The sequence below is a fragment of the Gorilla gorilla genome, chromosome 12 (genome assembly GCF_029281585.2).
Source record: "Gorilla gorilla gorilla isolate KB3781 chromosome 12, NHGRI_mGorGor1-v2.1_pri, whole genome shotgun sequence".
Taxonomy (NCBI): domain Eukaryota; kingdom Metazoa; phylum Chordata; class Mammalia; order Primates; family Hominidae; genus Gorilla; species Gorilla gorilla.
The window spans coordinates 68940998-68962291 of NC_073236.2; the positions used below are offsets into that span (position 1 = coordinate 68940998).

Below are 21294 nucleotides of genomic sequence, written 5' to 3' on the forward strand. Positions count from 1 at the left end.
AACACCAAATGAACTTAGCGCAAACAAAGTATTTTCCTACTTAAAAATATATTTTAAATTACAGAAGTTGCCCGTGTTTATTGTGAAATAAGCTATGTAGAGGATGTGATGTGCAGTCACACTTCCCCATTCCCAGGCCATGCTCAAGGAACCTCAGTCAAACATTTGGTGTGTCCCCTTCTTTCCTTTGGCCTTTCCTGGGAGGCAATGTCAGAGTGGGAGCTGAAGAAGGGTGGGGCCTAAGAGGTGGCTGATGTGGTTAGAAAATTGGTTATGTACAGGGATTGAGCAAATAAGTAATTACACTGAGGATAATGTGAGTCAAGCTTCTCATTGTTGGAGAAGGGAGTTACAAAAGCAGATATGGGGTGAGGAGTTACAAAAAATGAAAGCAGAGAAACTAGAGGGAATCTGAGGTGTTGGGTTGGAGTTGGAGGTATTAGTGTGAACTCATGGTTTTAAATATATATGTACTTAGATACACAGATATAGTTATTATATGCATTATATTATATTAGAGGATATTATATGCATTATTATATTATAATATAATACATGCATGTGTACTTACCTACATATGTGTCATATCTGCAAAAAGGGCTTAGAAGCAATGACATCCCAAAAGGAATGAGCAAGCAAGCACACAGATCTTGGTTTCTAAATGCTAACTTCCACTAAAAGAAGAATAGACTGATCCCTGGGCTGGGGCTGGGAAAATTCAAGAAGAGCCTTCCTGGGGCAAGTAGGAAAGTGCACAAAGAATGAGGGAGTCATATGAAAAGGACAGAGGAGCCAGCTTAGAGGGCCTCCCATAAGCCAAATCTGAGATAATTTGAGCATTAACATAATGATGTAAATCAATTATATCCTGTGACTAAAATAGAAATTCATGAGCCCATGCTGACATAAATACAAAATGAATAAATAAATGGGAAGAAGGGAAAGCTCTTTTTCACAGTAGAATGCCAATCATTTGCCTCTAATTGTAGTGCTGGTTGATTCAGGTAGGAGTCAACAATGGATGAGAAGGAGTATCTCCTCACAAAATATTTTTTTTTATTTTTATTTTTTGAGACGGAGTCTTGCTCTGTTGCCCAGGCTGGAGTGCAGTGGCACAGATCTAGGCTCACTGCAAGCTCCGCCTTCCGGGTTCACACCATTCTCCTGCCTCAGCCTCCTGAGTAGCTGGGACTACAGGCACCCGCCACCGGGCCCGTCTAATTTTTTAATATTTTTTAATAGAGACGGGGTTTCACCATGTTAGCCAGGATGGTCTCTATCTCCTGACCTCGTGATCCGCCCGCCTCAGCCTCCCAAAGTGCTGGGATTACAGGCGTGAGCCACCGCGCCTGGCCCACAAAATATTTATCAATTTATGGTGAAAAAACCTGACACCACCACCTTGACCAGGCGATTAAGGTTAACATCACCAGTGGTGGGGCAGATCTACCTCATGTACTTCCTGATGTGATGCACTGAGAAGAGCCCAGCATCATTTACATGGAGCCCCTCCATGAAGGCATGGCTGGGGTCTGGACATGAGCAAATAGTGGACAGCCCCAGGTCGAGGGACATACTACAGAATGAAAGGCCCCTACTCTTTTAAACTGTCAAGGGCATGAAGACAGGACAAGATGGAGGAAATGGTCCAGAATGAAGGAGAGTAGAAATATGACAACAAAATAAAACGTGTACTCCTGGATTGGATTCCAACCAGAAGAGAAAAAGACATTGTTGAGACAGCTGGTGGTACTTGGATGGGGTCCATGGATTGTATGGTAGCACAGTACCAATGCTTACTTCCTAGTTTCAGTGGTTGTGTTGCGGTTATGTGGAAGAGAGGCCTTGTTTAGGGGGAATACCCACTGGAGTATTTAGAGGTGATATGACAGCATGTCTGCAACTTAAAAACTTTAAAAAAAGAATAGATCAATGGATGCAGCTAGACGTCATTATTGTAAGGGAACTAACACAGAAACAGAAAACCAAACATTGCCTGTTCTCACTTTATAAGTGGGAGCTAAACATTGAATACACAGGGACACAAAGATGGAAACAATAGACACTGGGGTGTGCTTGAGGGAAGTAAGAGGGGGGCGTGGGTTGGAAGGATACCTGTTGGGTACTAGGCTCACTACTTAGGCCACGGGATCATTCGTACACCAGACCTCAGCAACACACAATTTACCCACATAACAAACCTGCACATATACCCCTGAACCTGAAACAAAAGTGTAGAAAAAATATTTTCTCAGACCAAAGAAAAAAAATATATTTCTATGCTTGGAAGGAATGATTTTACAGAGGGCTTCCAGAAACATGTCTGATTTTCAGGTGCAAGATCAGAATGTTCCAGTTATATTGATAACCTCCAGAGAAACAAACTCTCATGAGTAATCTAGTCAAAACAGAAGATGTAGTTAATTATTTCTAAAGTACTAAATTGTACTCTACTATTAAACAAGTTTGGGATCTCTATTTTCCAGCACATTTTCTGAAGTAACAACTGTGTTTGGCTGTGTTGACAATAAAGGTCTGTGTGGAAAAGGGGGAAAATGAATAAAGCGATGTATCCCCCCCACCCGCGAAAAAAGAAAATAGTTCAAATAGAATGGAAAAAGAATAATGAAAATGAGAATATTCACAGCGAGAAAGAGGGCAACGGAGCAAACGTGAAAACTTAGCATGTAGAGAGCGTGGCGAAGGGGGTACAGGAGCTCTTAGAAACTCTTCTTGCCATTTTCCCAGCAACTTTTATTTCAAAACGAATTCTTAAAAAAGTTTTCTGGATATCCATCACATTTTTCTGTATACACATATCCAGAAGCTCAGGCCCCAACCCAGACTGATTAAATGGGAATTTGGGGGACTGGAACCGTGGCATGTGGATTGAGAAAAACACCACTACCACGCTCCCGGCGGTTCCAGGTGTGGAGCCGGGGCTGCGCTCCAGCGCTCCCGAGTCACACCTGTGCAGCTTATTCAACGCGATGCCTGGACGCAGCCTCCAGAGAGGAGGCCGGGATTGGAATACGCAGCCGGGGAATGGTTGCAGGTGGTCCAGCTCCCGCCCCCGCCCCGCCCCCGCCCGGGCCTCGTGCGGCCCCGGGTGCGCAGGTGAAAGCCCGGCCTCAGCGGCGTCGGCCCCGTCATGGACCCCGCGCCCGGCGCCCTAGATCCCCGCGCCGCGCCGCCCGCGCTCCTGGGCGCCCCGCAAGCCGAGGTGCTGGAGGACGTGTTGCGGGAGCAGTTCGGGCCTCTGCCCCAGCTGGCCGCTGTCTGCCGGCTCAAGCGGCTGCCCTCGGGCGGCTACTCGTCCACTGAAAACCTCCAGTTGGTGCTGGAGCGGCGGCGTGTGGCCAACGCCAAGGAGCGTGAGCGGGTGAGGGGTCCCTAGGGTCGACGCCCGTTCCCCCCTTCCCTGCTTTACCACCAAACACCTGGTCAACACCCGGGGGTCCGCTCACCGCCCACCCCCGCTCGAGGCGACTTCGAGCTCCCGAGGCCTCCCACGCCCCCAGCTTGTCAGGAGAATGGCAGTGGCCTCCTTCTTCTGCACCTCCGTGCAGCTGCTCGTTGGCGGCCGCTGCGGTGGCCGCCTCGCCCGCTAACCCTCCAGGATTTGTGCAGGACCCGGGTCTGGGAGGGGACAGAGGAGGGGCCCTTACAACTTCAAAAATGTCTCCCTGGGCAGGTGCTTTAAAAGCTTCGCGCCCAGGGGGTGCGCTTTCATTTCACACAGTAGGCGCTGGTGGGTGCTTGGACACGCGGGGATCCCCTTCGCTCCTTTTTCTTGCTCTCTGCATCTCAGCCTCGAAGCACACACGAGGGTGAGGAGAAAGGGGGGCCTGAAGGAAGTGACTTTTCTTTTTTAAAGTAACGAAACACGACGTCCCAGTGTGCACCCAAGACTCCCACTCAACTCTGTCAAGATAAAGTGAGTGTTTCCCAGTCGAGCCGCAGCAACTCGCAAACGGGAAGGGTCCTGTGGGCCGTGGTTGGAGCGGCACCTGCTGGTAGATTTTACTATCTCTAACGAAACTCAGCCCCAAACTTGGGAGACATGGTCTCCTTCCTAGCGTTTGCAGTCTACGGGTTTGGTTGCAGCAGAGGCGAATCCAGGAGAGAGAAGGGTGAGGGGTAGAAGAGGGAGCAGAGCGCACGTTCAGGACTGGGACTGGGGAGAGAAGTTCTGCCCGGGGCTGTTCCTAGGCCTTTTAGAAATGTCCCAGTGAATCAAGTAGGAGCTTTGCAGGGAGAGGGCAAGCGCAGAAAGGACGACAGGAGAGTAGGAGACTTCTTTAAGTCTCCTCTTTTACCGGTACTAGACTCTTGATGGACAGAACCCTGTGATCTGATTCGGTGGCCCTACAAAGAGATTATGATCTAATAGTTTAAGTGGTCCTTCCCACCAGGAAGGAATTGTCTTCTCCAGAGAATCAGTCCTGGTTTTATCCACTAAAACACGAATGAGCTTTATTATTCTTTATAATGATAAGGTTAACACACTTGGAAAAGACAGAAATGAGTGAAGAAGTTAAGAGACACAACACAGATATAACTACTGTGAACATTTTTGTGTATATCCACCCAGTCTTTTTCTAGTTTTGTGTATTCATATATATATATATAATTTTTACAAAATTGTCATTCAGTACATATTTGTGTAATTTTTTCCACTTAACATTATCAAAAGCATTTTCTTATATTCTTAAGTATTCTTTCAAAGAATAGTTTTTGACTGCATAGTCTGTCCAAAAATGGACCATAATGTATTCAGTCTCTTATTGTTAGGCATGTTTGCTGTTTGTAGCTTTTTACCGGTACCTATCGGTGTAACTCTATGTGCGTGTCTGATAATTTCCTTAGAATAAAATGCTACAAGTGAAATTACTGAGACTTAAGGCATATACAATGGAATGGCTTTTGATACAAGTTACCCAATTGCTTTCTAGATAGGTTTACTAATTTTTATCCCTTCTTACAGGTCTAGGACTGTTCTCTTTTTCAAGCTATCCCTTATCCTGGGTATGATAAAACAAAAATGTTACCACCTTGATACATAAAAAATGGTATCTAATTTCTGTTTTAGTTTGCAGTTCTTTGATTATTAAATTATTTTTATACACTGAGTGGTGGTTGTATTCTCCTGTGAATTGGCCAACTATGTCCCTTGTCTGGTTTGCTCCAGGGTAGGATATACTCAATATATATTGGCTTTGTGGCATAGTGGGAGCCAGTTCTCCCAAGGCCTGTATCTCCCAGGGGGATGAACATCAGAATTATAGGCCTTCAGAGACAGGGATTAGACTCTGGAGAAGAGAGAAAATTAAAATATGAGGAGCCTTTGAAATCTCACCAACTCTCTGGATTCTCACCCTTGCCTCTATATCATTAACTCAGTGGGGAAAGAGGTTGAAGAGCTGACGGCTTAGTGCTTGAGTTGACAAGTATTTGTACATTTGATTCATCACCAGCAATACCACTTCTTGAGGACTTTCTATGTGCCAGGTTTGGGTGAGGTATCTTATTTGTACATTATATCACTTAATCACACCCCCCAAAAAGCTTTAAGATATTTTCCACTTTGCATATGAACAAACAGGCTTAGTGATGTGAAGTATTCCACACACTCTTGTAAATGATAGACCTGGATTTTAAACCTGGGTGTAGTTGATTCATATTTTAGCCACTCCTCTACTGCCTCCGCATTATGATACAGCGGGTATGCTCTCAAAAGAAGAGGAGTGAGCTCAGCATGAACATGAACACACCTTGCAGCCCATCTGCCCACAGTACCAAGTTTATGCCATTCCGTCTTCCTTTACTATGAACTGCACTGCTGGTGGAGCACTGACTCTTTGGGGCATATGCCTGTTTAGATTTGCCACTCAGACAAGGAGGCAGTGGAAACAACCCCCTTCTGTAGCTTGGGGAGATGTCTATACAAATTGGCTTCTCTGTGTGTTACTGTGCCTTTTTGTTTTCTAGATAAAAAATCTCAACCGTGGTTTTGCCAGATTGAAGGCACTTGTGCCATTTCTTCCCCAAAGCAGGAAGCCCAGCAAAGTTGATATCCTTAAAGGTGCAACTGAATATATACAGGTTCTCAGTGATCTTTTGGAAGGAGCCAAAGACTCAAAGGTAAAGGTGTTAAGATTTTATAATAATGATAGCCACCATTTATTAGGCCTTTTCTATGTACGAGACACTGTGCCAAGTGATATATGTATACTTTCCAGTTAAGGTTTATAACCTCTAAGCTATTTTTATGACCCTTATTTGACAGAGAAGGAAACCAAAATATAGTTAAGGCCATACAGCTCTGAAAAAGTCAGGACTGGGATTTGAACCCAGAGCTACATGAGCTTTAGAGTTGAGTCCCTGACCATCTATACTTGCCTATGGTCACTATTCAGGGCACCTAGCTCCTGACTGTTGAATCTTTGATAGGATTTCTACAGCTGGACATAGGAGGGGGCTTTCCTAAAAGCACTTTGGTTGTTTCCCTGCAGTAGAATGCACATCAGACAGGACACAGGAAGGAAGAGGCATTTCTTTTCCCCAAGGAACCTCTCTTAGGAGAGACCCTCCCTAAGGCCAGCTGAAGAGCTCAGCAATGGTCTGGTGATACCAGTCTCATGGGGTTTTGCAACCATTCAGCAGGAATGACACAAATGGCCCTGTAAACTGTGGAGTATCATAATGTCACCACCATTATGAGAGTGAGATAGCTCAGAAGTGTCCATTAGGCAAAGTAAAGTGTGGACTGGTTTTATGGACTTGTTCCAGGGAAAGGCAAACATTGATGGGCTGAAAATGAATCAGTCATCTGGGGAAACAAAATAGGAAGAGAGAAAAGGCCTTAGAAATGAGCCCTAAGCAACTCTGTTGGTAGGAGGAAGGAATCATCATTAGAATGTGGCAAGAAGGTAGAGGAACAAAATGGGGTCATAAAGTTGAGGAGGAGAGAACCTTAGGAAACTAAAGGTGAGGAGTGTGAGAGGTTACAGAGAGGCTGAAGAAGGCCAGGACTGGGGGAAGCACCATGTCTAGCACTTGAAAGGTGAAAGAGAATTGGGCTGGGCATCAACTTGGAGGAGATTGAGGGTGCATGATTGGTAAATATCTGGAATCCAAGCAGATTCAGAAGAAAGTGGCAAACTTCAAGTCCATTTAACCTAGAAGTCCGCCAGGCGCGGTGGCTCACGCCTGTAATCCCAGCACTTTGGGAGGCCAAGGCAGGCAGATCACGAGGTCAGGAGATCGAGACCATCCTGGCTAACATGGTGAAACCCCATCTCTACTAAAAATACAAAAAAATTAGCCAGGCGTGGTGGCAGGCGCCTGTAGTCCTAGCTACTCAGGAGGCTGAGGCAGGAGAATGTTGTGAACCTGGGAGGCGGAGCTTGCAGTGAGCTGAGATGGCGCCACTGCACTCCAGCCTGGACAACAGAGCGAGACTCTGCCCCCCCCCCCCCCCCCCCCCGCCGCCAAATAAAGAAAACCTAGAAGTCCGAGAGTGGAAAGAAGAACCACCCCCCACCCCACTCCCTGCACCCCCTGCCAAAAAAAAAAAAGGCAGAAAAGTTGTTAGATCAAGTGAAGGTCTTTCCTATGTAGAAATTTGATCATGTTTAGGAACAGAAGGAGAGATACTAGAGAGAAAAGAAACAATTATCCTAGAAATTTGGGGCAGAAATCTCCAGGTGTATGATAGTACCTTTGAATATTTTTTTCTTCTCCATTAGTCCTAGCCAGGTGACTGCTAGGAAGCTACATTCTGCGATGGCAGGAGTGAATTGTCCTGTTGGCCAAACTGGATGGTTGGGTTTTGGTATGGTCACAGTGTTTGGACATGTGTAGGTGGCTACCTTAGTTTTCTCTTGCATGTCAATTGTGTAACAGAAGTGCTTTGTTCATTGTAAAACATACCATCTGTTCCATGCCATAATATTTTTAATGCAGTTACCTATTGCATAACATTTTAAGATTATAGGAGAACAAAATACGGTCAATTGAACAATGCTTTTCTCTCCATAATAACTTAAGCATTGCCCTTATCATTTAAATGAAACCTCATCAGTTAAAACTTTGAAATATATTAGTTTAAGTCATCAAAATCTTTCTGTCATATTATACTGTTTGACAACTAAATATGGTTTCCAGAAACAAGACCCAGATGAGCAGAGCTATAGTAACAACACTTCTGAATCACATACATCCTCGGCAAGACAGCTGTCAAGAAACATCACCCAACATATCAGCTGTGCTTTCGGCTTGAAGAATGAAGAGGAAGGGCCTTGGGCAGATGGTGGCAGTAGTGAGCCAGCACATACTTGTCGCCAGAGTGTGATGTCTACGACTGAAATTATCTCCCCAACCAGAAGTCTGGTAAAATATTCCTTCTTAAATAGCCATACAGATACCAGAATCTTAAAATGTATACTTTGAGATATGAGTCATTTTTCCATGCTAAAACATGATTAAAACAAGATAATTTAATGAAAGCCTTTGGGTGGGGCAGTGGGGTTTACTAGTTTGGGAGATTATTTTGTTTCTAAATTAACTGGTAAGCGGCTCCAGGTAAGGGGAAACTCCTCCAGAACCACCCAATACAGACCTAAGCTTATCTTTTAAATGATACTATTTCACCCCAGAACCACCCAATACAGACCTAAGTTTATCTTTTAAATGATCCTATTTAACCCATCAAAAGGTTTTCTGGACTCTATGGTCTCCAGAAAAAGAAGTAGCTTGCCATACATAAAGATGCATGTTTGTTGATACTTTTTCTGTGTGTGGTAGGGGGCGGTGCTGGTTGTAAGACAACATTTTAAATGAAATAACAAAGGAGTTGCCTGTAATCCCAGCACTTTGGGAGGCCGAGGCGGGCGGATCACGAGGTCAGGAGATCGAGACCATCCTGGCTAACACGGTGAAACCCCGTCTCTACTAAAAATACAAAAAATTAGCCGGGCGTGGTAGTGGGCGCCTGTAGTCCCAGCTACTCGGGAGGCTGAGGCAGGAGAATGGCGTGAACCCGGGAGGTGGAGCTTGCAGTGAGCCGAGATCGCGCCACTCCAGCCTGGGCGACAAAGCAAGACTCCGTCTCAAAAAAAAAAAAAAAAAAAGGAGTTTATTGTCTCTTATTACTTTGTCAACTAAAGAGACAGCTGGAAGTGGCAGCATGCTTCTCCAAGTCCAGAAGTGGACTTTTTGCCCTTGCTGTGAACTGGTATTCATAAATGAGGCCTCTGCTCTATCCTACCCTGCAACACAATTACTATTGAAATAAGAAAGGTGTATAGGAATGTGAAGTAAGCATGCTGTAACAAACATGTTGCATGGTATGATATAAGGGACAGTGGGGGCTGTGGAGTCACAAATGGTGGTTGGAGGGAGGCAGTTTAGGGGAGCAGTTGAGAGTAGGCTCTGGGAACAGACTGCTGAGGTTTAAACCCTGGTTTTACCACTTGCTAGCTGTATAATCTTGCATGAGCTACTGAACGCCTCTAATCCTCAGTTTCCCCATCTGAGCAATGGATATAATAATTGTACCTACCTTGTATATAAGATAACTAACTCCAAATGATATCATGTCAGCAAAATATCTGGCATAATACCTGTCATGTCACTTGGATAGATACCAACTTCTCTTGACTCATGAGCAATCAATATTGATTAGTGAGCAATAATGAGCCACAGGTATTCTAGCTCTGTAGCCAGTGTTTTGAGTTTTCTCACTTGGCTCTCACCAATGTTGTGCTCTGATTTGAGGTCCTACAGACTTCCTGCTGGCTGGTGGGGGCAGGGCAGGGGTGGGGAGAGCGGTGGTGGGCGGCCTTGGCTTCCATTTCTGATTAGATTAATGTGTTCTAAGGATTCATTTGTGCATATGCTCAGTGTAGATTTTCATATTCTGACCACTTGAGATATAAGATTTCCCTGGCCAGTCAACCCATAGGAGACAGAATTCCTGTTGCTACTACGTGAGCTGACATGGAATGACTAAAAGCAACAACAACAAAAGAGTGGGGCCAGGCGCAGTGGCTCACAATTGTCATCCCAGCACTTTGGGAGGCTGAGGTGGGCGGATTACCTGAGGTCAGGAGTTCGAGACCAGCCTGGCCAACATGGTGAAACCCCATTGCTACTAAAAATCGGGCGTGGTGGCGGGCACCTGTAGTCCCAGTTACTCACTTAAGAGGCTGAGGCAGGCGAATCGCTTGAACCTGGGAGGGGAGGTTGCAGTGAGCTGAGATTATGCCACTGCATTCCAGCCTGGATGACAGAGTGAGACACCATCTCAAAAAAAAAAAAAAAAAAATGACCTGAGCTAGACCTCGAGCCTGACTATCTAAGAAGAGTAATGCTTCTGCAAATGCTAGTATCAAGGTGAAAATCTTACTTGCACTTAATCCTTATTGATCCTTGTCAGGTAGGTATCATCATGTCACTGTCATGGTGAGCCACCTGGCTACACCTCCCTGCCAGTCCTGTTGGACCTGGGCTGGGACAGGAGCCTCTGCAGTAGCAGAGCAGGCCTGTGCTTGGCAGTACTAGTAGCAAGTACATTTGATGGGAGGTCCTTGTTTTCCAAGGATAACTGAACCTGGGCATAGGCCACGTATAGTACACTAATTTAGAGTGGGGACTAACGTTTCCTAGTAAAAGCCAGAGATGTTCTGACTGGAATTTCCTTCAAAAAAGGGAATAAAACACTTAATATTTAGTCTTTTTAGCCAACCAAGTTTGTTGTTAATTGGAAGAGTGCTAGTTTGTAGAATGAACCAAGGAAGACTCGACATTTGAGATTTTTATAGACAGGGCATGTCACTTCTGTCAAGTATGACTTCTGAGGCCTGATTGTAAAGAGTGCCATTTTTTTGCAGAAGCATTCTAGTATTTCGTCAGTTTTGTCAAGGATTTTTCATCCTTTCACATTCAAATAATTTTTTTTTTTTTTGAGACAGTCTTGCTCTGTTGCCAGGCTGGAGTGCAGTGGCACCATCTCGACTTACTGCAACCTCCGCCTCCCGGGTTCAAGTAACTCTCCTGCCTCAGCCTCCCGAGTAGCTGGCTCACACCACCACGCCCAGCTAATTTTTGTATTTTTAGTAGAGATGGGGTTTCACCATGTTGGCCAGGCTGGACTCGAACTCCTGACCTCGTGATCTGCCCACCTCAGCCTCCCAGAGTGCTGGGATTACAGGCATGAGCCACCATGCCCAGCCATTAATTTTTAAAATTAAAAAAATTAGTCTGAAACAATAGTCAACTTATAGAAAGGTTGCAGGTGCAGTACAAAGAACTTTTTTCCTGGCACATTTGAGGGTCAACCTGATGTCCCATCACCCCTAAGGCTTCAGTGTACATTTTTTACAAACAGGACATTCCCCTGCATAGCCACAATGCAACCACTAAGTCTGGGGATTAATGTTGTTGCGTTACCGCCATACAATCCTCAGGTCCCATTCAAGTTTCACCAGTAGTCTCAATAACGTCTCTTCTAGCGAAAAGACCCAGCTGAGAATCATGAATTACATTTAGTTGCCATGGCTCCTTCAGTCTGGAAGGAGAGTTTCTTGGTGCTTCTGTGACTTATAACCATGACACGTTTGGAGATTACAGGCCAGTTGTTTTATAGAGCGTGTCTTGATCAGCATTTGTCTGTTTCCTTTCGATTAGATTCAGATATGCATCATCAGCAGGAATAACAAAAGTGATGCTGTTTTCTACTCATTGCATCCTATTACATGGGGCAGATTTTGATTTATTCTATTTCTAAGGATATTCACTTTGATCACTTGCTTAAGGTGGTGACTGCCAAGCCTTTCACTTTGATCTTTTTCTTTTGTAATTAATATGTATTTTGTGAGGAGGTGCTTTGAAACTATGTAAAGATCTCATTACTCATCAAACATTCTATATTTATTTATCAAATCTGTAATTTGGAAGTAATTATAGATTCACAGGAAGTTGCAAAAATAGTACAGAAAAGTGCTGTGCATCCGTAGCCCAGTTTTCCCCAATGGTTGCATCTTCCATAACTATAGTATAATATCAAAACCGGGAAACTGACATTGGTACCACGTATGCATAGTTGTATGTTGTTTTATCACACGTGTAGATTCATGGACTCACCACTGCAATCCAGATGCAGAACTGTTCCATCACCACAAAGATCTTCATGCTGCCCCTTTATGGTCACACCCACACTCTGCTCCCAACCCTCCATTCTTCTGAACTCCTGGACATCACTAATCTGTTCTCCACCTCTATAATTTATCTTGAGAATGCTATAAAAATGGGACCATACATTATGTGACTTTTACAGATGGTCTTTTTCCACTCAGATGATGCCCTTGAGATCATCCACATTGTATAAATGGTCTGTTCCTCTGCTTTTTGCTGAGTAGTCATCTGTGGTGTGGATGTACCACAGTTTAACTGTTCACTTAAATATTTTAGAACATTTTGGTTGTCTTTATATAGACATTTTTATATTAGTATGAGCTCATGGTTTTCTGTTTAATTCAGTGGATTATTATATACTATCATTTTTTATTATTTTATTGCTCAAATTGTCCCCACTGTGGCCAGCGAAAGCTCCTTAAGCTGGCAACCTTTCTGTTTGATATCTCATCATAATTATTTGATCATTTCCTTTTTGGCAGAAGATGTTCCAAGCTCATCTTGTACTTTTCTATCCCAGCCCTGGAATCAGCCACTTATCTGAGGATGCCCCTGTGTATAACCCATCTCCCATCTCTGTTGCCATCCCCTCACCACATGGCTGTTCTCCTCACCCCCTTGAACTTTAACACTCATGGCAAGCTGTACCTCCGCAAAAACCTCCTTCTTGGCTCTGACATTCCACGCAGGTCCCCTCATATGTGGATTCCTCCTCTTCCTGCTCTCGCTAAATCACCTGCACACACGAGGGCCTGGCCTACTCAGCTCGGGTTTCTCTACTCCATGCTGAACTGCCCCTTTCCATGGACTTCTTACCCAGCTTGGGCTCTGAGTCCCCAGGCCAGGCCTCCACTCCTTTCATGGGGCTGCCGTTCTCATCCTGATTGGGCTCTACCATGTTTGCACTGGACCACACCCACCATATGAACATGCCCCTCATCTGCTGGATCTCTGATATCCTGTGCTGGGCTGCCTCTGTATGTGGGTGCCATCTCACCCTGCTTGGGCTCTGATACCACTTCACTTGGGTCACTGTGGCTTCTCACTACCTAACTGTGACCCAACTAATGACATTAGTACTGAATTGTTTAGAAGGGAGAAGAACTCACATTTTCTTTGAAGTACCTACTGTGCAGCCGTCTTTCTGGCTAGTTTTCTCTTTGTTAACATTTGTCTCTGAGATCTTTAATTATACGTGAGTTGAGCAATTATTCAATATCACCTTTATTAACTTTATAAAAAGCTTGCATTTTACAATCAGGAACCAGGGTGGGCTCAAGATAAAAAGGGTCCAAGGAAGTGATGCTCAGGCTGACCTTTATTTGACAAAAGGATCCTCGTAAAGGTTCGGCCCAGCTTTCCTGAAGCGGTGACTCCATAAGGTTTCAGGATCCTGTCCAGACTAGAGACCTAGTGACAGATAATGTGGCTCATTGGACAGAAATGCTCATATCCAGAGGAGCTTAAGATTTGGGAGGCAGGCCCTCTCCAGCTTCAGTTTGCAGGAGTGGCACCCTTTTCCCTGCCCTTGATGAGGACCCAGGGAGTGAAATCCTGGTGGTGGCAGGGACAGACATTTTGGGGGATTTGGAGATGGGGTCAGAGCAGGCTGTGCAAGATCAACAACATTCCTGGGAGGCAAAGTCCCAAATGAAGTACATGAGAATCTGCTGATGACAGGGATGGAGATTAACTTCTGGGGCCAGAGCCCCAGAAGTTCACTCGGGGAATGAATTGGCAAGTATTCGTGCAGACAGAGAGGGCCGTGAGCCATGTGAAGCCACAGCATGTGGTGTTGGTAGGGAGAAAAATTAATTTCAAGGTCCAGGAGAGGCCTGTTTAAAATTAGAGCTTCAAAGTGTAGGTTTTTGCCATATTGGGGTTGGCATTGCTAGATGGCAGGGTGTTCGCTGTCTTGCCGTTGTATATTCCTTCTGTTTGCCACTCGTGGTTATGGCTCTGGCATTTCATATTATGCATGGCTCTAAATTTTGTTCAGAGTTGCCAGTGACACTGTAGAGACCATGTCTCTAGACAAAGACCACCCTCAATTTTGGAGTGAGATGCCAAGAGTGCTGGGGCTTGAGGGCCTTTGGAAAGGGACATATGGAGAGACATAGTATCTGTTACAGGGGCCTTGGTATGCTGCCAGTATATACTTCCAAACTCTGGCATGTCATGGGAATGTTCCTTGAAAGAGTTTCTGAGAGAAAGAATCCTGTGTGGATGGTAGACTCCTACCACCCCTGTTCCAAGTTGCGGTAATCTGTGAAATTACTCACTGGGGACATTTCTTCCTATAGCATTTTAAGCTCTGAAATGAGATGGTTTGGCTAGTTGGGATGAATTCATTAGCACCTTGGGAAAGCCCTGAAGCCTCTTTCTTCTCTCTTCCATCTCACATTCCCCCAGGTAGTGGCTCTATACGATGGTAAAACTTCTACCACAGTAAGTGATGGGTCTCGCTTTGCTTGAGAAGCACAGTCATCTGCCCTGGGGTTCACCAGTAGCCCATGGGGCATATTCTGATGAGATTAGTCAGCCCAGCATTTTCCAAAGTTGTTTCCCTTTTAATGGGGTGGGTGCCTTCTGGTTTGTCCCAGTCCTCCCCACTCCTTCCTGCACCAGAGTAGCATATTTCACCTGGTAAGGTGTTGGGTTTTTCTGCCCTGGTCTAAAGGCACAGTGGCTCAGAGGAAAAGCTGCTCCGGTGACTGCATTTATAGCCCTGGGATTTTACTGTGCTCTCTATACTTTGGGGATTTAGGGGCTGGTGCTGTGATGGTGCCTATGCTTGTGGTTCTCTGGGATTTTGGAAAGAGCCTTGCTTTTCAGATTATCATAGGAACAGGGACTGAACTCTAAAGCTGAGTAAGCAAGGATTTCTGTTTACCCCATCTCCCTCACCAAGCCTGGCTCAGTGGGTGGAGGAATGTACATTGGATAATACGTCAAATTCTGCAGCCACACTGCCAACAATTGGAGTGTGCCTGCCTTCTTAAAGATATTAAGCAGCAAACTGGGTTTCTATTCTCCAGACTACCCTCTTCTTGGACCTTAAACTCTTTGTCTTAGAGGAGACCAACAGCCAATTTTTAATGAGCTGTGACAATAAAGACAACATTTATAAACTTTGGCAAGTTTTTCTATTCTCATACTTAAATATTAAGTTTCTGAAATTTTCCAGCTAATTCTTAAAAACAAACTAAAATAAATGTTCTAAAATGCAGTAGACTATAGGCAGAATATAGTCATCCTTTAATCCTTCAGGTAAATATATATGAATTTGTCTCAAGCATAAAAAATTCTAAATATGTAAAAAAATTAAAATTTATTTTAAAAATAAAGCTTCCAAAGCTAGGTCTGAACTATAAAAAGAAAGAAAGGTTGATCACTTGTATAGTGGAAAGACTCCATCAAGATTAGAAAAAAAAAGCTACTCATACATATTTTGTGTCAGAGACTGCTCCTGGCAGTGTATACATACTAACCTATTTAATTTTCACAACCACCCTGTGCTATACAAACAATTATATCCATTTTACATGTGAGGAAACTAAGGAACAGAAGTAACTTGCCCAATACCTGCAAGTCAATGAAGTGTTGGGGTTGGGGGGGATGTGGGTGATAGTATTAAGTCCTTTTTAACCACTTTTGTTCTAACAAAACTCAACTTTGAAATGTAAAGGAGGGTGGACTAGAAAATAGATAAATGTTTAAGGCTAAGTTAAAGCATTTGATTGCGGTGCTTTACCATCCACAGTGATGTACATAATAGGTTTCAGTATCCAAAATGCCTGACCATGACTTGAGCGGCTTTATTTTTCAGTCATGGGTTTATTTTTTCTTCAAGTTGAGAGTTTCAGAAAATTGAGCAGAGACAAAATGATCTTGCCACATTAGTAAAACCACTGATGGAAATACACTAAAATCCTTCCAATTTCTTTTCCTTTGCAACTAAAATAAAAAATTATCATCAGGTACATAACATTGTGTGCCTGTTCTTGATTTTTCTATCACTGGCATGTTTATGTGACCCATTAGGTGGGACAATTTTTTTACTGTTGGCCACTATGTTCTCAGTTTTTTGTTCTCATAATCGTGACAAATAACCGATGTGTTTAGCCCTTTCTGTATTTTGTATTGTTTTTGCAGGATAGATTCCCAGAAGTAGAACTGCTGAGTCACAGGTAGGTCATTCTGTAACCTGATGCATAGTGCCAATTTATAACACCACTGGCTGTATAATAAGAGTGCTAATTCCATCACATTCTTAGCAATGAGCTCTATTAAAAGATGGAATCTTAATGGGTAAAAAAGTAGTATCTTTAAATTTAAACATCTTTGATTACTAATAAAGTTAATGTTTTGCATATTTCTTTATTTCTTTTGTAAACGGTTCTTATTTTTAACTATTTATAATGGAATGTTTTCTCTGTTTCAGACTTCCACAAGTATGAAAAATGAAAAGGCCCAGGGTTACCTTCTAGAGACAAATAAATGCAGTCTTGAAAGTTTTGGAGTCTCTCTTTTTTTTTTTTTGAGATAGAGTTTCACTCTTATCACCCAGGCTGGAGTGGCACGGTGCGATCTCGGCTCACTGCAACCTCCGCCTCCTGGGTTCAAGTGATTCTCCTGCCTCAGCCTCCTGAGTAGCTGGGATTACAGGCATGCGCCACCACACCCAGCTAATTTTTGTATTTTTAGTAGAGACAGGGTTTCTCCACGTTGGTCAGGCTGGTCTCGAATTCCCGACCTCAGGTGATTCAACCACCTCAGCCTCCCAAAGTGCTGGGATTACAGGAATGAGCCACTGTGCCCCATGGGAGTCTCTTTTTTAAAAAAGAAGTTTTGTAGTAATTCAGAGTTTAACAATTTTAAATAGCCTTGCCTCTCTCAAGTTTACTCCACTCTACCTTCTCCTTAACTTCATGCTTTGAAGAAATAGGCTTCAGGGGCTTCATCCTTTGCTTCCAACTCATTGTCATCCTCTGGGGACCTACATCTTTTTTTCATTGCTTTGAGAAATAAGTGACTGTTACCCTTCTAATAGAAATTAACCTTAATAGAAATGAAGACTTAAGCTAAAAGAGTTGTAAACATTGGCCAAGGGGAGTGAGAGTTTTCAAGGGTTTCTAGATACCCAGCTAAGGCCAAATGGCACCTTTTGTGCAAGGTAGACAGCCAAGCACCTTGAGCACAAAGACTTCGTCTTTATAACCATTGCTCACAAAGACATAGTACTTATTATAGGCTGGATTCTGTTCTCTATGCTTTCCATGTGTTAACTTGTTCTTACAACAAGCCTAAGATAATGGCATAAGTATCCCCGTTTCACAGATGGGAAAACCAAGGTACAGAAAGTTTAATTAGCTCAGCCTGCCTTAACAAATACCATAGACTGGGTGGCTTAACAACGGAAATTTATTTCTTATAGTTCTAGAGGCTGGAAAGTCCAAGATTATGGTCTGGCATTGTTCAGTTTCTGATGAGGGCTTTCTTCCTGGCTTGCAGATGACTGCCTTGTCACTGTGTCCTCATATGGCAGAGAGATAGCTAGCTTTGGTTTCCCTTCTTCTTATAAGGGCACCAATCCTATTGGATTAGGGCTCCATCCTGATGACTTCATGTAATCTTAATATCTCCTAGAGACCCTGTCTCCAAATACAGCCTTATTGGGGGTTAGGCTCTCAATATATGAATTTTGGGTGAACATATGCTGTTCATAGCATTCTGTCCCTAGCCCTTCCCCCAAATTCATTTTATCACATGCAAATTATAGGCATTCCACCCCAGCAGCCCCCAGAATCTAAACTCATTCTCACAAAGTACAAAGTCTCATTTAAATATCTTCTAAATCAGGTGTGGGTGAGACTTGAGCTATGATTCGTATCTTTCTCCAGCTGTGAACCTCTGAAACCAGAGAAGTTATGTGCGTCCCAAGCACAATGGTGAGACAGGTGTAAGATTGACATTCCTATTCCAAAAAGGAAAAATAGGAAACAAAGTGTTAATGGGTCCCAAGCAAGTCCAAAACCTATTGAGGCAAATTCCATTATATCTTAAGCCTCAAGAATAAATCCTCTTTGCTTTGATGCGGTGTCATCCTTGTGGCTTGGCAGGGTGACCTTCCCTCGGAAACTGAGGAGGAACTCAGCTCTTCTCCTGCCTGTGCCCCCTCCTCCAAAACATACACACACACACTGAGTGGCAACCCTGATCTCTGAGTTGCCTTTGGGGTCATTTCTTTCCTTTGCTTAAATAGTGCATGTTTGTAGCCAAATAGTGATATGGTCTAGTCCTCTAGAATCTGAGAAGGCTGACAGCTTACCTTCATTCTTTCCCATTTTCTCTGTCCCCTTTCTTTCCAGCTATCATTGTCTTTCTGGTATAATCCCGTCAGTATTCCTGGCTTCAGCTGAGATGGCTAATTAAGTATATGAGTCACACTCATGATCTGTTATCAAATGGTTGCTCAGCCACACCCTTAGTGATCTCTTCAGAGTAAGCTTTCTCAATTTTTGCAATATGGATAGGTTAAGAAATTTTCCAAGTCCCCAAGTTCTGGTTCCTTTTTTTTTTTTTTCTTTTTAAGACAGAGTCTCTATCACCCAGGTTGGAGTGCAGTGGCACAGTCTTGGCTCTCTGCAACCTCCACCTCCTGGGTTCAAGCGATTCTAATGCCTTGGCCTCCCAAGTAGCTGGAATTACAGGCATGCACCACCATGCCCAGCTAATTTTTGTGTTTTTAGTACAGATAGGGTCTCATCATGTCCGCCAGGCTGGTCTTGAACTTCTGGCCTCAAGTGATCCACCCACCTCAGCCTCTCAAAGTGCTAGGATTGCAGGCGTGATCCACCACACCCAGTCTGATTCCTTTTTGCTTTTGATTTCTTCAGTTTATCTCATGTTTCCCGAATTTTACTATAAGCAGTAAGGAGGACCCAAACCGCACCTTTAATACTTTGTTTAGAAATCGCTTCTGCTAAATATTTAATTTTATCACTCGCAAGTTCTACCTTCCCAAAAGCACTAGAATGCTATTCAGCCAGGTTGTTTGCCACTTTATAGCAGGATCACTTTTTTTTTTTTTTTTTTTCGAGATGGAGCTTCACTCTGTCACCCAGGCTGGAGTGCAATGGCACAATCTCAGTGCACTGTAACCTCCGCCTCCCAGGTTCAGGCAATTCTCATGCTTCAGCCTTATTTCTACCAACATTCTGCTCCTGATTATTCTCTGAGAAGATGAATGCTTCTCTCCAGCTCTCCTCTTTTCTTTCTGAATGCTTACCAGAAATATCTTTAACATCCATATTTCTACCAACAGTCCCTTTATGGCAATCGAGGCTTTTTCTAGCATAAATCTTAAAACTCTTCCATTTTCTATCAATTACCCAGTTCCAAAGCCACTTCTAGATTGTTAGGTATTTCTTACAGCAATATCCCACTCTTGGTACCAAAATCTGTATTGGTGGTCTCAAGAGAAAAAGAACCAACAGGAGATTATGTATGTATTGCAAGAAATTGGCTAATGCCTTTATGGAAGCTGAGAAGTACCAAGATCTGCAGTGAGCAAGTTGGAGATTCAGGAGAGCCAATAGGACGGTTGCAGCTTGAGTCCAAAGGTCTGAAAACCAGGAGAGCCAATGGTTTAAGTTGGAGTCCAGAAGCCACCCACACTAGGAGGACAATCTGCCTTACTTGGTCTGCTGAGTCAAATGTTAATCTCATCCAGAAATACCCTCATAGATAACTGGGATGTTTGATCATAGCCTTTTTCCTTCCCCCACCTTAAAGAGTAGCTTTGTTTGCTTGTCTCCTGGGCTTTGGGTCCCTTGTCTTCATCAGGGGGAATGGTGTAAATGAAGAGAAGGAAGGAGAACAGAAGTTGAGACTAGCTGTATTAGTTTGTTCTCATGCTGCTAATAAAGACATACCCAAGACTGGGTAATTTATAAAGGAAAAGAGGTTTAATGGACTCAGTTCCACATGGCCTGGGAGGCCTCACAGTCCTGGTGGAAGATGGAGGAAGAGCAAAGGGATGTTTTACATGGTGGCAGGAAAGAAAGAATGAGAACCGAGCAAAAGGGGAAACCCCTTATAAAACCATCAGATCTCATGGGACTTATTCACTACCATGAGAACAGTATTGGGGAAACCACCCCCATGATTCAGTTATCTCCCACTGGGTCTCTCCCACAAGTGGGAATTATGGGAGCTACAATTCAGGATGAGATTTGGGTGGGGACACAGCCAAACCATATCACCATCTTTATTAGAGAGGAAAGAGAGCTACCTACAGAAGAAAAGCTCTGGAAGGTAGGAGAAGGGTTAGGAATTCCTGGGATAACTTCCACTGGTGTGGGACTACATTGAACAAAGAGGACGGGAGAGAATTTCCCCTGCTCCCTCTCCTTTCCATCTATTCAATGACTTGCAGAACTTTTCAAGGCATTGGCAGTGGGATTATTTCTTTTGAATGTGGCATTGTAATGGAACTGGGTCTCAGGGTAAGGATGAGGAAGCCCTTAGGGATGTGAGTTGTAGACACCCTAAGCGGAATTCCTCAGAATCAGAATGAGAGCCATCTGCTGGGTCTAGCTGCCTGAGGGGCATTGGGTAGTAAGAGAGTCATGGTACCAGGAACAAATCCCTGGGTCTATCTGAGGCATCAGCTCCAAGTTTCAAGACAGACTCTGAAAGCTTTAGCACCTTCTAGGAATAAGAACTGCAGAATAATAAATCCTGCTGGGCAAGCAGTGATCATAAAAGAAAATTCTTGTGGGCTGGTAGGAGGAACTAGTGCACTTAACATCTGGGTACAGGAAGGCCTCCCCCAGAGGGACTTACATGTTATCAGGGCTCAACATGAAGAGCTCTATCCACAGCTCTCCAGGTCTGGACCTAACATGAGGGTGGGAACTGGAGTCTGGGGCTCTCTGTCTCTGGAACCACTCTGGTTATTTCCTGGTGTGGCTGGGGTTACACTGTCTGGCTGTCTCAATAGGTAATAAGACCATAAATGCTTTCACTTGGCGTCCCATTTTGTCTACAGGACAACCTTGGCCAGGTGGAGGATGTAGTAGTTTTCTGGGG

The 21294-nt window shown here is 43.9% G+C and overlaps 1 protein-coding gene across 1 annotated transcript; it reads left to right on the plus strand.

Moving 5' to 3' along the window:
* Positions 1-3113: 3113 nt before the first annotated feature.
* Positions 3114-16715, plus strand: FIGLA (folliculogenesis specific bHLH transcription factor). The gene is made up of 5 exons (XM_004029381.4): positions 3114-3382; positions 5992-6144; positions 8170-8394; positions 16354-16388; positions 16643-16715. Exons 1-5 carry the CDS (start codon positions 3152-3154, stop codon positions 16656-16658), a joined length of 660 nt encoding a protein of 219 aa, XP_004029430.1. The 5' UTR covers positions 3114-3151; the 3' UTR covers positions 16659-16715.
* The last annotated feature ends 4579 nt before the right edge of the window (positions 16716-21294 follow it).